This window comes from Micromys minutus (assembly GCF_963924665.1).
Source record: "Micromys minutus genome assembly, chromosome: 1".
Classification (NCBI taxonomy): domain Eukaryota; kingdom Metazoa; phylum Chordata; class Mammalia; order Rodentia; family Muridae; genus Micromys; species Micromys minutus.
This window is the reverse complement of record NC_137969.1, coordinates 67,069,084-67,085,880: the sequence shown is the minus strand read 5'-3', so window position 1 is coordinate 67,085,880 and position 16,797 is coordinate 67,069,084. Positions and strand designations below refer to the sequence as shown.

The following is a 16,797-nucleotide window of genomic DNA, read 5'->3' as shown; positions in this document are numbered from 1 at the left end:
GTGAGGAGAGTTCCTGAAGTGTCTGAGTACTGGGAGATGAGGTCATCTAGGAATATAATCTCTGATTAGAGATCAGAATTAATGGCAATAAGAAGCCAAAAGCAGATACAAGGTACCGAGACTCATCAGTTCCAGAAAAGGTGGCTGATGTCATTTTCCAGTGTGCACATGACCATGGACCAGAGAATGAAGACCTCTTACTACTTAGGACTTAACTGTATGTATGGACTGGAAAGGAGGAGGGAGAGAGAAATTAAAAATAGCTGTAGCTTTGATGCAAAGTGGCCAAAGAAGTCAAAGTATAGAAACAGAGCTGATTGTGATCTGTCTGCTAATGCCTTTACAGAGACTACTAGAAGGTACAACCAAGTAGAAATCTGTCAGCTGGCCAGGGCACAGTGTTCTATCAGGAGTGAGGTCAGCACATTCGCTCAGTGGTACATCTGTCCCCTTCATCACAAAGCTTGTTGCTTAGCTGCTTAGATGATGCATGGGAGAGAAGGCCAAACACATTCCTTTTGTGTCTGTCTAGCATTTTTGTTGGGGAGCATTCTTCAAAAAGTAAGAAAACACTCACTAGGAATCAGGTAGTTGTACCCTTGAGCCACATTACATAGATGCTATGGACAGAGAAAGCAGTTCAATAATGTTCTTGACATTCTTTAGGCTACTGAAGGTTCTAGTGGTGGCACAGTGGAGGAGGAGATGGAGTACAGACCCCAAAATGGGAAGGAAGGAAAAGAAAGGGGCCAAGGGAATCTGTGGCCTCGTCCTGGCCCTCAACGTACCGTGTTGGATATTTTGGGCTTTGCTATGAGGCCCTGGATAAGACAAGTTAGGGAAGTTCTGCAAGGCCTTCATTTCTTCCAGGGACTCAGGCTCTGCCATCCCTTCATCAGTGAGAATTAACATCTGACAGGTGTATGTCCAGCATCTAATCTTCCCTTCTTATTGTGTCGTTAGAATTTACCACAACACCCTACTTATTCCTTTCCTGATGTCAATCGAAACTTTATCCCTCCAGCTATCTCTTCCATAGTCAGATTCTTCCTTCAAATTCCAAGCTCGCTGACATCAAGGCTATATTTTTCTGTTGCTGTATTTATTCCTATATCCTAAGTTATATTGGTACAATGTCACGAGCTATTTGTGCTTCTTGTGAGCAGACTTAGAGAACAAAGCAGTAACCTTTGTCTCAGACTTGTGTTTATCCAAGTGCCTCTGAGATTTCTAGTGCTAGAACAGGCTGCCTGCCTGACACTGTGATAAAGAGAAAGAACAGCAAACCGACAAAGGGTATTAGAAACATTATACCTTTGAGAATAGCAAGGAAGTAAATCATTTCCAATAGAGGTCACTGTTGTGTATCCCATGGTACAAGTGAGCAAGACTATTACTTCTGGATGCTATAGAGCCTGATTAGATGTTCTGCAATGAACCCACCACCTGCTATCTGCTCTTTTACTTTTGTTTGCAATATACTTATAAGCTGACTCACTCAAAGATTGTTAAGTACAACTATAATAGATAATTCTCCAGACAGAACAATCTCCAATGTCTGCAATGGTCTAAATAAAATAAGTAATGAAAAGTAAAAAAAAATGATTTCCAAGTTCATCTCTATAAACTCTCATTGCTACAGTTAGGATCTGGATGCCTTCTGTGTTAGTTACTTTTGTAACTAATCCTGGTGTGTTATTGCTTTTGTAACTAATCTTCTTGTGTTAGTTATTTTTGTCACTGCCTTGGCCCCCACCAGAGAGCAGCTTGAGGGGAGAAAGTTTATTTTGGTTCCTAGTTCAAGAAATCCTGGTCCATCATAGTCATGAAAGCATGGGTAATTCAGAGTTTGTAGTGAGGGGTGCAAATCTGGACTCTTCACAACTAGACAGAGCAGGAAAAAAGCAGGGAATTCTGGCTCCCAGCTGGCTTTTCCCCCTTTAGTCTAGGACCCCAGCCCATGGGATGGTGCTGTTACATTTAGAGTGAGTATACCTAACTTCATTAAAACTCTCTGGAAAGTCCACAAACAACCCCCCGGGTGTATCTCCTAGATGATTTCAAATCTGCCATATCCCCCAAAGTCCACATGTCAATGCTGACTTCCTATGAACAACTTAACATTTGTTAACATTGACATGTGGATGAAGTGGAGCCCTTAGGAAGTGGAGCCAGTGAAAGACCTTCAGGAACCTGAGAAAATGCTATTGATCATGCGACTGCCCAGGTTCTTCTTCTTCCGGTCTTGAACTTCCTGTCCATTATGTGGTTGTGTACCACTTTGCCCTCCTACCACCTTACTATAGCACCAATCCATGATGGGCTTAAATCAATACAACTTTGAGTGAAAATAGCTTATTCTCAGAGGCAGGTAACGCCCTCTGAACTATCATTAAACACATTCCTTTGACTCTCATTTCAGCAAAATCTTTTCTTTGATCCTGGCTTCTGGCCTGCATAGGCAGTTTTTACAAGAATCCTGATAATTCATTTAAACAATATTACCACTTACTCATAGAACATGATGAAGCCTACTACATACCCTTGTTTAAATTCTTGACCTGGACTTAGGAGAAATCCTGTTAGTCCAGTTTAGCTTACTCAGAGCTCCTCTTAGCAACGGTCTATCCACTGATGTGCCTGACCCCACTTGCAAGGAGTAAATTTCTAGTCCTACATTTTTGTATACAATTGATCTCAGTTGCATACTATGATCCACCCCCAAATTGGCTGCATACTGGCAAAAGTCTGTCTTTGCCACCTTTAGAAACATTCAAAAAATTCTCTTTATAAATCAATCATGGCAGCTATTGATCACACTAACAGAAAGCTAACAGACTCCTAATATTGTTTGGGAGACATGTGAGGATTCAGGGAGACTTTGTGTGTGTGTGTGTGTGTGTGTGTGTGTGTGTGTGTGTGTGTGTGTGTGAGGGTGTCCAAGATAATAAGAAAAGAGTCAAAGGGTTTAAATAGCTTATTTTGGGGGAGAGAGCAAATCCGCTGGAGAAGGTCAGCCACAGTGGAACAGTCTCTCCATTGAAGAGCCCACTTTGCAAATGATACTGAGCCAGGGCTACTGCTCCCCAGATTGTTCCTGGAATTGGGACCAAAGGAAGCATTTCCTCTGCTTATACTTTGGCTAAAAGCTGGAGCAGAAAGCCAATAGTCTAAGTGCCTTCACCAGGCTGCTACCCATTCATTTTCCAGGGTGGAGAGGAGAGCTGTTGTCACAGTGTAGCCACTTCTTGGCTCCATGTCCTTGGGTTGGTTGGCCATTTAGCATCTGATTCTCAGCCCATCTGTGGTTCCAGAACTGTAATAAAAGTTCTTGTTGCTGTCATAGGCTTTAGAGGATCAGAAAAATGAATGTGAAAGGATCTATGCAAAATCCACAGCAGCTGGTATTATATGCTGTGATAGTATTTTACTTAAGAGTTTATCCTCCAAGGAGCTGACAAACTGTAGAACTACTTATAAAAACTCACATACATAACCATAGATACCTCCTCTGTGCATCTGTGGTGGGTTTAGACCTGAAAGGTCCAATGCTATACTTCTCCATGAAAGGTTTTGATAGAGTTCTAGTTAAATACCAGCACCCCACTATATCCTGACCAACTCTGGGATGTCTGGCCTCAAAGTCCAGGATTCTCCTCACTTTCCTGTGGTTTGTTTTTTTAAATGGGGTACACACTGGATACTCACATATGCCATAGGATGAATTGGTGTCATTTTGCTGGAGAACATAACAAGCTATGAGAACATGCACGTCAGACCTTAATCAAAGGCTTAGGAAAAGATTTGGGATTAGCACCAAGGAAGATAATTTTTAAGAGAAATCCAGGAGTAAAATGCTCAGGCAGAAGTGAAACACCCCTGTCATTTGTGTGCACGAGGTGGGAGCTTGTCACTGATGAACAGTGCCGTCTAGGAGAGTTCTGGTATAAACAGGAAGAGAGACAAGCTCCCCTAAATCATTTCCCTTTTCTTAAAAAACATGTTTCTCAGCCGCATTCTTCTGTCCTTCCTCCTGCTTTCTGCTTGTGTTTGAAACATCGAGCCGAGCGTTTTCTTTAGCAACAACTCTTACTTTTTCCGAGTGTTGTGCACAAACATGACAGCAATGACAATGACAACTAGAAGTGACTTGAAAACAAAAACATCCAAGGCTGACATTTTCCATCTGTTTGAGATGAGTCTCGGAGACTCTGGCAGGCAATTCTCCACTTAGAGAAGGACCTGGTGCCAGCTTCTGAGTCCCACTCTGTGGATGTGTGTCTACATCGATGATGGGTCCCATCTGGGGCCTCTACTCAGGAGGAAATCAAGGGATTTGGGAAACTGATACCTCCTCTGAGAAGATCACAGAATAGGAAGAACAACCATCTTATCTGACCCTTAGTCAAACTGATAAGTCAGAAATTGCTAAGCAAGGCTTCAAAAGCAAGAGTTGACCAATGTAAACCTAAATATGAGGTGAAACCCAGGTGACTGAAGTATGGAGGGGGCAAGAGAAAAAGGGGGATACCAGGCAGAAATAATGTAAAGTGGGGCTTCATATCATTAACCACACTCAGGAGACATCTATGATTAGTTTCAGTGTGGGCTGCTAATAGCCACAAGGGATCGAATAAAACCAGTTTATGGGGGAGAGAGTGTGTGGGTGTGAGAATGTATTTATCCTACTGCTGATCTCGAATATATTACTGCCTGTACTGGTTGATTGTGTCAACTTGACACAAGCTAGAGCCATCAGAGAGGAAGGAGCCTCGGATGAGAAAATGCCTCCATGGGATCCAAGTGTAAGGTGTTTTCTCAATTAGTGATCAAGGGGGAGGGTCCAGCCCATGGTGGATGGTAACATCCCTGGTCTGGTAGACCTGGGTTCTATAACTAAGCCCAGAGGAACAAGCAGCACCCTTCCATGACCTCTGCATCTGCTCCTGCCTCCAGGCTTCTGCCCTGTTTGAGTTCCTGTCCTAACTTTCTTTGGTGATAAATAGCAATGAAAATGTGTAAACCAAATAAGCCCTTTCCTCCCCAACTTACATTTTGGTTATGTGTTTTGCTGCAGCAATAGAAACTCTAAGTAGGACACAGCTGGAAGACAGCCAGACAATCTGTAAAGTTAGAACTCTGACCTACAACCTGCAGCAACCAGCCAGGGCTCTCTTGGCTGCCACTTTCCTTGCAGTGAGCCACCAATGACAGTTTTTAGCAGGCAGCACCAGTGGCCAGAACCTGACCAGAGATTCTAGTTTCCTTTGTTTTTTGCCTTTGCTTCCAACTTAGGACTGGTAGAGAAAGTGTGTATGATCCTGAGCCCAGCTTGAAACTTTTTCTCCCTTGCATCTGTGTTTCCCCCTCAACTTTCTCTGGTGAGCATTGGTCTGATTCATGTGAACATCCAAGTCTAGTTTCTAAATGCTATGGTTTTGGCTCCACTTTACATATTTATTTAAAGTTGTTGAATTATCTAGGCAATGCCCTTTGATAATAACCACAAAACAATGCTCTGTGGCAGGTCACTAAAGCCTTGCTCTCAGTGAGTCACAGTCAGTGGGCCACATCTCTGTCATGCCATTGTGCCCCACACTGTGCAGTTAAGAAGGCCATGCATTTGTGAAAGAGTTCAATGACCCTATCATAGATGATAGGAAATAAGCATTAATAGCAGCGTTCCTTCTTGGCCCAAGCATTCTGGTTCCTGGGCATCAGTTCAAAGCCTAGTTATTTGACAGCCCCCATGCTTTAGGTGCAATGCTGGGTATGTTTTTGTGACTCCTTTGGTTCCCCAGCAACACCATAGATCATTCTTGTTAGTTCCGTTGTAGAGATGAACAAATGAAAACTCAGAGATGGCATGACTTGCTCAGGACCATATGGTTTCAAGAACAAGAAAAATAAAGTCAGTTTCCATCTGACTTCTGCCTCAGTGTTTCAGTGCCAAACAACAGCTGAGAAACAGCCAGCACACAAACAATGAGATCGGTGAACAGGAAACCTAGCAGGGGCACCTGCCTTTCAAGGCCAGAGTGTCACTGGAGAGAGGGGAAAGTCCACATCTGGGGCAGGATGTGCACGGGGGGGGGGGGTGGGGGTGACATTGAACTGGGTATGAAGGCAATTAATTCTCTTGAACTCAAGGGAATCAGTCATAATTTAGGAGAGCCTTTAGTCCAGTGCTCTGGATCTAGGGGAAAAAAATCAGGAGCCAATAAGATGGCTGAGCAGGTAAAGGTTCTTGCTGCCTGATAACATAAGCGGAAGGAACTGGAGGTCAATCCCAGAAACCCATGCAGAGGTGGAAACTAGCCAAATGAGGTTCACCTCTGAACATGCACACTACACACATATACACACATGCACACAAGCAGGCATGGTACACATGGTCTGTCACACACAAAGTAACAATGTAGTATATTGTTATACTATATATATAACTATATACTGCATATATAATATATTATTCCTTCCTTTCCTTTTTTCTTTCTTTTTTCTTTCTTTCTTTCTTCCTTCCTTCCTTCTTTCCTTCTTTCCTTCCTTCCTTCCTTCCTTCCTTCCTTCCTTCCTTCCTTCCTTCCTTCCTTCCTTCCTTTATTTCTTTCTTTTGTGAGCTGGATAGACATCTCAAGGCAAGCTACATTAGGACACCTGAGGCCATCCCACCATTTGGAAAAGAGGAGAAAGTGAAGGTGGGTAGGACACTGAATACAAACTCAGACATAAACTTTACTCAGAAACAATGCTATGACAGTTCCTTATGCTAGCACTTGCAGGAGAAAGGCGAAACAAGCTCTTGTTTCTTTGTGCTATCGCATATTGTGCTACCGCATAAACGGAGGAAGGAGACAATTCAGTAACTTTGAAAGAATGACTCCCATAGGAGACAAGAAGAAAAGACTTATTTATGCTCCTTTGAATATTACTTGTAGAATTGCTACTATAGAACTTGCAAAAAATTTGCATAGCTTTGTTATTGAAAATGCTGTTTCCTTATACATATATTTTATTAAAAGCAGAGGCTTCAACCCCCTCATTTACTTTTAAATGCATGTACAAACAAAACGGCCTTTCTGAGCTGCACAGGTAATCTTTCAACCAATAAGGAAGAGCTAATTATTTGCTTTCCTTTGTTAAATGTTTTCTAAGAACTATTAATTATTCCCTGCCGTATTTGCGCTTAAATTGCCTTTTGCCTTTTCATTCTATTTTGTTCTTGATAACTGGTTACCTGGATTACCCATGCACACACCATCTGAAGCTTGTAAAATTTTAAAAAAACAGCTCGGTGCTAGCACCAAAGAGGAAAGACTGAGCTGGCTGCACCAGGGACTCCTGCCCACTGCACTCAATGGAGCTTTAGCTTTCTCTGCCTGTGACCTTTTCTTAGAAGAGAAAAAAGTCAGGAACAAGATGGACCCAAGGGCTGGGGACATGGATCAGTCAGCAAATTGCCGATTATCATCCCTAACCTTCTGAATCCACTTTATAGAAAGCCAGACATGGTAGCAAGTGCTTGTAATCTTAGTGCTGGGAAGGCAGAGATGAGTGCATTCTCAGGACTAGTCTAATTGACAAACTTCAGATAAAAATGGGTGATCTTGTCTCAAAGGTGAGGATGGGTTGGTGTAAGGTGTGTGTGTGGGAACAGGGATGGCATCCTGAGGGTTAACACTTGCAGCTCACCTCTGTCTTCTGATACACATGCACACATGTAATACAGCACACACATGTACCACACACACACACACACACACACACACACACACACACACACACACACACTTATAATGAAATATGCAAGAGAAGGACTCAAAGACTGGGTAGGTCTTAGTGGCTTTTTCATCATTAATTCCAGGCCATAGGGACATCTAGTAAAGGACTGTGACCTTGACTCATGTCAGTGTCCACCAAGTGATCATTTCTAGAAATAGCAGCTATGACAAAATCAGCATCGTTAGGCTCAGTAACATTATCACTGCTCAGGAGCTCCAGCTATAAACAGCCAGAGTGGTCCATCTCCTTACCATCAGCCCACGGGATATCGGGAATACCCTCTGAAGACAGGTGGTCTCTGGTGACAGTGTTGTCCTCTTCTGGTGGCCAGCTGCAGGTGCTGGGAACAGTGCCACCTGGTCTCTCGGGTTTATGCTTCATAGCTCACCAGTCACTGTGATGCCACTTTGCCAGCCCATCAAATATTTTTTCCTGCTCTTACTCACTATCTCTATCAGCCAGAGCAATTGCAGTTGCTTGAATTTGTGGATATGCGACAGAGTTATGGATCCCAGATCTCTGTAGGTTAAAGGGTAAATGACCTACCAGTCTTCAGCTCCATATTCTGCCTCATTGTCCCTAAGTGTAGGCTTGAACAATCTATAAAATTAACCATGAGAAGTGTTTCAATGTCAACCACACCCTCTCAACCCTCTCATAGCACCTTAGCACACTGAAGAAATTTCTTTAATGGAAACCCATAGTTTCTCATTCTTAAATGGTGAGAGTCTTTTTCCCAGGCAATGACCAAGATTATGTCTCTGAAATAACATGCCATAATGTACATCTTATCAAACTAGTCACTCCCAGATTAATTTTCAACTCCAAGATTAAAAGTTTATGATCCAACTTATGACTCAGATCCTGGGCTGGTCAGGTGGTTCACTACAAATGCAGCAGGGGGTCTGGGCAACTTGCTGAGTTTTGGGGTTTTCCTCATGTAGGTTCTGCTCTCTGAATCCCCACAGTCCTCTGCCCAAGAGTTGATTTATTTTCATGTGTACCTTTTAATTTCTTCCACAATAAAAGTAGCTACAATAAAACTGTGCACATGCTCAGGGTTTAAATAGGCCTATTCTTCTCGGTTGCAATCCCATTAAAGAACACTATTTAAATAACTACATATAGTATAATACAACAGTCCCATTAAAGAACAATACTTAAATTTCTCTCCTTTCCTTAGTTGCCAGGCTCTTGATGTCAATGGGCCTATTGAATCCCACCTTTCAACTCGGAGCTAAGAGGGTTTGTTCAAAGACTATAAATGTAACTTTTTCTAAAAGCCTGATTTTCATATTTCCCTCCCCAGCTTCTCCCATTTCAGCTTCCCGCCTCCAGAGCCTGAGGCTGCTGAATGCCTTCCTTTCTACTTGTGCACTAGCTGGTCTTTTGTTTCCTTTTTTCAAGCTGCAGTTTTCCTTTCCTCCCTGGTGTTTTGAGGTGCTCATGAAGTAAGAAGGGTGGAGAGGTGTTCTTTCTTCCTACAGGACTCCCTGTGGGTAGGAATTCTAAGGGGGGGGTACTTCAAAAAAAACAACAGGAGATGAGGAATGAGAAGCAAACATATATGCAGGACCCTTGGTCTTTGAAAGCCAACCTTGAGATGTAGGGAGTTTGCAAAGCTTCAGAAAAGAGTAAGAGATGTCATTTCAGGGCCGCCACATTGTGTGTTGTTGGATGCAAGCAGAGAAGATTTCTGAAAGAATTGTGACTTTAATTTTTCTCACCCCAATTAAGTAATGTAAACATAGTTTTTGGTAAGCATATTTTATTTTTTAAAACTTAGCGGTGGTCAAGGTCAAATAAAAGTGAAAAACTTTAGTATTGAGGGGCATAGGTTTGAATTTTAGCATCACCACTTCCTGGAAGGTCACAGGACCCCAAACTGACCTGTGGCCTCTCTTCCTCTGTAAAATAAATCAATGGTAGAATTATTTACAAGTAAGAAACTTGGTGAAAATGGAAGGAACTCACGCCTTTCCTGTGCTTAGAGAGAAGCCAGACATAGAGAGAGAAAGGCCACGACACAGGAAAGTCAGAAGATCAGCCCCAATCCTTCCTATCATTTAGCCCGGATTTCAGATGATGATTATTAGCACTAGTTTACATTTCACTAGAAAAAGACACACCATGTGAAGCTATGACACAGGATGAACTGATGGTACAGATGTGTTACGGTTGAAAGGAACACTCAGTCAAGGTGACGTAGTGACGGCTGTTAGGTTTTAGGAAGAGTGGAGTCCTGAGTGTGTCTGGGAATGACAGTCTAAGTTCAATTCAAGCTGGGCTGTAGAAAGATTTCTGGCTGTCCCATAAAAGCCAGCATCCACCGGAACTTGTGAAACAGGTTTCCCTCCTGTCCTGCAACTCTCCTGCCTCAGATAGCCTTGGTCATGCCCAGTCTTCTTTTTCTTTCTTTCTTTCTTTTTTCATCTCTTTGTTTTAGACTCTTCCAGATGCCTCTAGATATTTTCTCTCTCTGGTCCACAATAAGAACCTTCCCCAATCCTGGCCAGCCATTTTGTTGGTTTCTTCACTGTACATACAATAACATGGCACCAAAACCAAGAATGTTGTGGCAATAGAAGGGCCAGGAAGGAGGTGGTATTTGTGATCAGGTGTGTAAGAGGATCAGAGGGACAAGGTGCAAGTGACAAAGAGGTTCTGGGTGGATGGCAGTTGATGTAGGGAAGTTACTGGGATAGTAAGTATTGTTGCCACAGGCTCTTAGCCCCCTCCTGCTTTTCCGATAATATCTGCACTACCCTTCTATCAAAAGCATGCAGTTTGCCTTAGGTGGAACACAGGGAAGATGGCAGAACACACAGGAACAAGATTTGGTTTTGTCTTTGTGATGGTTTGAAGAGGAGGTTCCCATAGACTCATGTGTTTGAATGCTTGACCCATAGAAAGTGGTATTATTAGGAGGTATAGGCTTGTTGGAGTAGGTGTGGCTCTGTTTTAGGAAGTGTGTTACTGTAGAGGTGAGCTTTGAGGTCTCAGATGCTCAAGATAAGCCCAGGGACACAGCCTCCTGCTACCTTCAGATGAAGATGTAGAACTCAGATCCTTTATATTTGAGATGATCATTATTCATAATAATTACGCATATTGCCATGCTTCTTTATGATAATGGACTAAGTTTCTGAAACCATAAGCCAGCCCCAATTAAATGTTTACCTTTATAAGAAGTGCCTTGGTCATGGTGTCTCTTGGCAGAAATAAAATCCTAACTAAGATAGTCCTTAAGACTTTTGTTCAGCAGTCACAAAATAAAAAGTTGTGACTTTGGGTTAATTGATGTGAGTGGTTCAGATCACAAATAATAAAATGGAAGAGGCAGATTTGGCTGATGTAACTGTTAATCTAAGACTGTCAACATTGATCCTAAACAGGTTACAATGCGTTTTATTATTTTGAATGAGGAGAGGGTAGAAACAGAATCTGTCTGTTTTATTTTTTTTTTTGGAATCACCATAAAAGGAAGCTAGAGATAATAGCTATCATTAGATTGTTATGATAAATGAAAAAATTATCCCAAAGAGTAGAGATACAGCCCAGTGCTTAAGCCTACACAACGCTTAAGTTTGGTTACCAGCACCGATATTTGATAGCTCATAACTGTCAGTAACTCTAATTATGGATGATTCAATGTCCATGGTCTTAGGGTATCTACACTCTACTGGATACACACACACACACACACACACACACACACACACACACACACACACACATGCCCGTAAGCGTGCTCACACACATGTACATACGTACACATAAATGCTCACTTGTACAATTAGAAATAAAAATAAAATCTTTAAAAATATTTATAAGCACAGTGTCTGGCATGTGAATGGAAGCAGTTAGGAAAGAAACCCCTTCTCCTGATCTACAAGGAGTTTGACTTGTTAATTAAATTTACAACCAGCAAAAGAACACATATTTCACAAGAAAACCCATATGAGGAACATCATATGGCTTAAACATTTCCCACCAACACAAAACACCCTCCTACAATAGCCTCCCCAGAACATTTCCTAATTCTGTAGATAGCACTCAATTTTTTGAGTAGACATAAAATAAGCAATGTTTTCTTTTCTATGTCTTCCCCTCCAGAGAGTTGTGGGGTGTTTTTCTTAGAGGTCCAGTCGATAGCTGGAGTGTGAGACTGTCATTTTAATAATAGTCTAAACTTAGTCTACTTTAACTTTCTTTTAAAATTGAAACCAGAAATACCACCATGGCTCTGGTGTGGCAGAGGTGGGAAAGTACCTTTGTCTCAGAAGAGCGTGAACTTTTGTCAGCTTTGCAGACACATTTATAAAATGCCTTGAGCTCATTAAGACCTCACAAGCAAACTGCTATCTACTGTGTACTCAATTTGTTTAAGTTTAACCTGCCTTTAAGCAAATACTGAAATAAGCTTACCAGGACTTGGATTTCTCATGTAATCCGCTTTTACAGCCTAAGCAAAATGCATATTAATCATCAGTTCTAGACTTTTTCATATCCCCAACCCAGAATAATATATGTGTGTAAGTGTGTGTTGTTATAATCATTTGCTGAAAGCAGCCAATAGTTTTAATGTAACCTCAAACAAAACCAATATCCATCATAAATGTTGGAAGTATTTATATCAGCCTATGGACACAGACTGATAACATCTGTTTGCAGTTTGAGTGCTATTTTAGGTCATTAAATTGTCTTCTTCCTTTGTAAAACTCTTAAAGGTTTCTGTTAAGTATCTCATTCTCTTGTTCAGTGAATACAGAACAAAGCCCTTTGCTAGGACAGGCAACACAAATAGACACAGCAGACAGACAGGCAGACACATCCATACACATATACAAACATACAGAGAGATAAAGATAGATAGATAGATAGATGAGAGAGAGAGAGAGAAAGATAGATAGATAGGTGAGACATAGATAGATAGATAGATAGATAGATAGATAGACAGACAGACAGACAGACAGACAGACAGACAGACAGACAGATAGATAGAGAGATAGATAGATAGATAGAAAGAAAGAAAGAAAGATAGATAGATAGATAGATAGACAGACAGACAGACAGATAGATAGATGAGAGAGGGAGGGCATGTGATACAAGCAGACAGGCAGCAGGGGCAGATCAGACACAGGACAACCTATAGACTGTCTAGTAACCACAGAAAGATGGACAACCTACAGAAAGAAATGGAGAATTCAAATTGAACTTGCTCTTGATCATACTATTCTAAGAGAAAACTTGTCTTATTCCTTAATGTGACATCAACATACTTGGTAAGTTTTCTTTTAGATGTATATCAACACTTCAGTGTAGAGAAGCAGCTGGGTTGCTGACATCTTGTTTACAAACAGACTGCTTTTTCTATACAAGAGCATGCTTGCCTGCCTCACCATAAACTAGGAGAACTTCATGGAGAGAAAGAGCAGGAAAGGCAGAAGCTCAAGAAGGCAAAGAAAAGACCAGAATCAGAGAGGCAAACAGCTACATATGCAAAGCAGTCAGTACTCACACCAGCTCCCATGTCCAGTTATCTGTAATGATATCTGTAATCTTTCTCCATGGGTTAGAGAACTACTGGCACCTTGGTGCTGCTTACCCAAAGCTCAGCTAGGATGGGCATGTGTGGGCTCTGTAGCATGAGTGGTCAGGTACCTGAAGCACCCAGTTACTAGAAGCTTCTCACTTCCATAGACACATAGAAACAACAGTTTTATAATCCTCTGTGGATTAGCCTTGGGCAGCAGAAATATATGAAAATTATAAGACTGTCTAAGATTATTTTCAAGACATTTGACATTGATTTGCTGTGAAGAGTATGATAACATTTCCATCTTAAGACCGTCTACTGGAGTACTCCACATGATTTCTGCCCTAAATCACACTGTTCGGTGTTGAGTTGGCCTGGTTTCCTGTCTTACTGATGGTGCAGCAGCATCTCTAGCATTCAAGTGTAGGCACTATAACCCAGATGCAACTTGTTCTGAAGATGCTCACAGTAGCATCTGAGTTCCTAAGGTTTGACCCAATGGTGGTCACATTGTTTTTCTCATAAAATGGCTCTCCTGAGGGAAAGTTTGTTTTTCCACATTAAACAAAGTCAAGCCTCTTAAAACCAGGCAGCTAAAGGTAAGACACATTGGATTGGGAAATGTGCCTCAATGCTGGAAAGCATGGTGAACTCAGTCCTTGCATCCCACATATATATATATAATTTATGTGGCATCCCACATAAATAAATATATATATATATATATATATATATATATATATATATATATATATATATATATATATATTAATGTCATAAGCATCTGAGCGATCTCTAGGCCACAGATGTTGAGTTTAGGTATGGTGCGTCACTTACCTGTCCAAGTGATCGCCAGTCTAAGCCTGCACTGCCGATGTACACATGCTGTTTGTCCACAATCCAGAAGGACGATTGCAGCCGGCCCTTGTTGTAGGCAGTCATGTTCATGTATGTCACCTCAGCGCCTAGAAGGCCAAGCAGTCACCAGTCAGCCTCCACTCCCAGACCCTGCATCCATCACCAACCAGACATCTACAAGCACTAATACCCAGGGCTGTGCTGAGCACAGTAGAGAATGGGAGGAGCCAGGTACTTGCACAAGGCTTCAGTGATGAAGGCTGTCACGATGCTACCTGCCCATGCTAAAAGAAGTAAAAGGATTTGCCATGTTTATGCAGAGGAGGCTCTGTCCACTGTGACAAGACCATGGCTTCTCAAGTCACCCTGATCAGCAAGAAAACCCCAGCGCTGCTGGTTACCCGGTCGGTGAGGTCAGTACAGTACACATCCCTTTTCTTACGATTTTGGAATAATGGCAATAAAATTATTAATTTTGAAAAGAATGTCTCATTCACCATTGTGTCTGCCTCAATAGGAGACCAACTGGCTTATGTTCCCCATTATTGTATTATTTTGCTTTCTTCATTGCCTTTACTTCTTCACTTAACATATTCACGCTGTAATTGGGATTTCATCTCTTTGTGCTCTTTATATAATACATCCTCATTTGAGCTGTGATTATCCAGATCCTAATGAGATGGAACCCAGAGCAGTAAACTGTCACTAAGACTGTCATAAAAATTAAAAACACCTCAACAGCTGAATGTGACCAGTTGTTGGAATCAGAATGTGATACAATCCGGTGTCATGTCCTGAAGTATTGCCATCCCCAACACATTTACAGCATTAGTTTATTCTGACGCAAGGCCACTGTGTGTTAAAGTCAATTCTCTTAAAAGAACAGGCTTATGCGTATGTAGTTAATGAACTAAGCTAGTTTGTCCTTGGATATTCAGAAGTGATGAAGAAACCACATCCCACTGACATATATCCTTGTGAGGATCATAATTACCAGGGAGGGGTACATCACATTACATGCATTAGGACACTGCTGGGATATTTGGAAGGAGAGGGGACTGGAGAATGTGCCTCAGTGGTGGGAAGCATGCTGATCTTAGTCTTTGGCATTCAACATTTTAAAAAATACTGTAAAGGTCTGAGTGCTCTCCGGAGGCAGACATATTGATGTCCACAGATGTTGATTTAAACATGAACCTGGCTTCTCACAGGGAAAACACAAGATATGCTTCCTAGCTCCATGAGGCAAGGATGAAAAGAGAAGCCATAGAGTAGGATCACCCTCATTAGAGAAGGATCGTCCAAGCAGGTTTTCTCTGAGAGTGGACCAGCTTTGTTCTTTCTGTCCTTTTTCATTCTAGAAGTAATGCCCATGTGGGTCTTAGCGTTTAGCCCATCCTAAAGTAAAGCCCTGTCTTAGTGTAAGAACAGCTAAGGAAGTGTGGGCGTTTCCAGGGGAGGAGCCACCAGGTAGGGAGAATTTGAATATCAGAACAGAAAGTCATCATCCATGACAACTGTGGAAGGACCTGAGTCTGCATGAAGGGGACACAGAGAACAATGGTGTTTGTCCTTGGAGATGGCATAGCGTTTCCATGCCAGAGTGCCCCAGGGATTTAAAATAACTGAATGTCTCACTTCTGGGAGTTAGCCGTCCAAACGAGGGCCTGGCTTGAGTGTGATGGTGGAGCACTTGCCTGCCTTGCAAGAGGCCCTGAGCTGTCCTGTTCTCAGCATTGCCAAAGTAGACTAGACCAGACCAGACCAGAATAGATTAGACTAGCTCAGAACAGACTAAACCAAACCAACTCAAGCTACATGAGAGAAGTCCAAACTCAAGGCTTTGAGGAGAGCCACACTTTCTCTGACACCTGTGAGACTCTTTCTTACCTGAGCCTGGCTTCTAGGTGCTCTTGGCTTTGGCTACAACACTTCAGTCTGCCTTTCTTTTCACTGTTTCTTCTTCTTGGACTTGGTTTTTTATGAGGACACCAGTCACACTCAATGAAGGACCAGCCCTTCCATAGACACCTCATTTTAACTACTTATATCTGCAACAGCACTATTCTCACCTAAGGTGACATTCTGTGGCACAGAGGGAAAAGCCTTCAGTGTGTCTTTTAGGGGCTGTAATTCAACTGTAACTGGCCATAATTTTTGGACAGCAATAAGATAACCGACACTGAAGAGAGGACATTCCCTTCCTCTGCAAGAGAACAAAGGCACCTTTGGGGCCTGGCCCAGATTCTATCTGTAGCACCTAGTTCCAGCCAAATCCTTCTTATCCTGTCTAGAAACAATTTAAACTCTCTGAGATATTGTCTGCCCCTCATACAGCGTTTAAATCTTGGCTGAGGACCAGTTGTTATTTGTGTACTCTTTATTAGGTTCTAACTTTCCCATCTGTTCTTGCTAGGTCGGCTGCAGCCCCAGTTCACAAAGCCATTGGAGCCAAAACATCTAATCTGCAGGGTTTGTGGAAACTGTCCCCTTTGACTTCTCCACACGCTGCTCACATGTTGCTAGATAGTGCTACTTGCAGCAACTTCACTTACAATTAGCCTAAGTAGTTTGCGTTTGGAGGCCCTGGGTCCTGGCTGAACCTCTGGCCTCTGTAG

General features: G+C 42.1%; 1 protein-coding gene across 2 annotated transcripts in view; it reads right to left on the bottom strand.

The window, feature by feature from the left end:
- PLD5 (phospholipase D family member 5) overlaps positions 1-16,797 on the bottom strand; it is a gene marked incomplete at both ends in the record, with an annotated part of 347,611 nt that overhangs the window by 72,851 nt on the left and 257,963 nt on the right. For both annotated transcript variants that reach the window (XM_080920189.1, XM_080920190.1), the window contains one exon: positions 14,159-14,286. In XM_080920189.1, the coding sequence (XP_080776315.1) occupies positions 14,159-14,286 (128 nt within the window). The remainder of the gene's footprint in view (positions 1-14,158; positions 14,287-16,797) is intronic.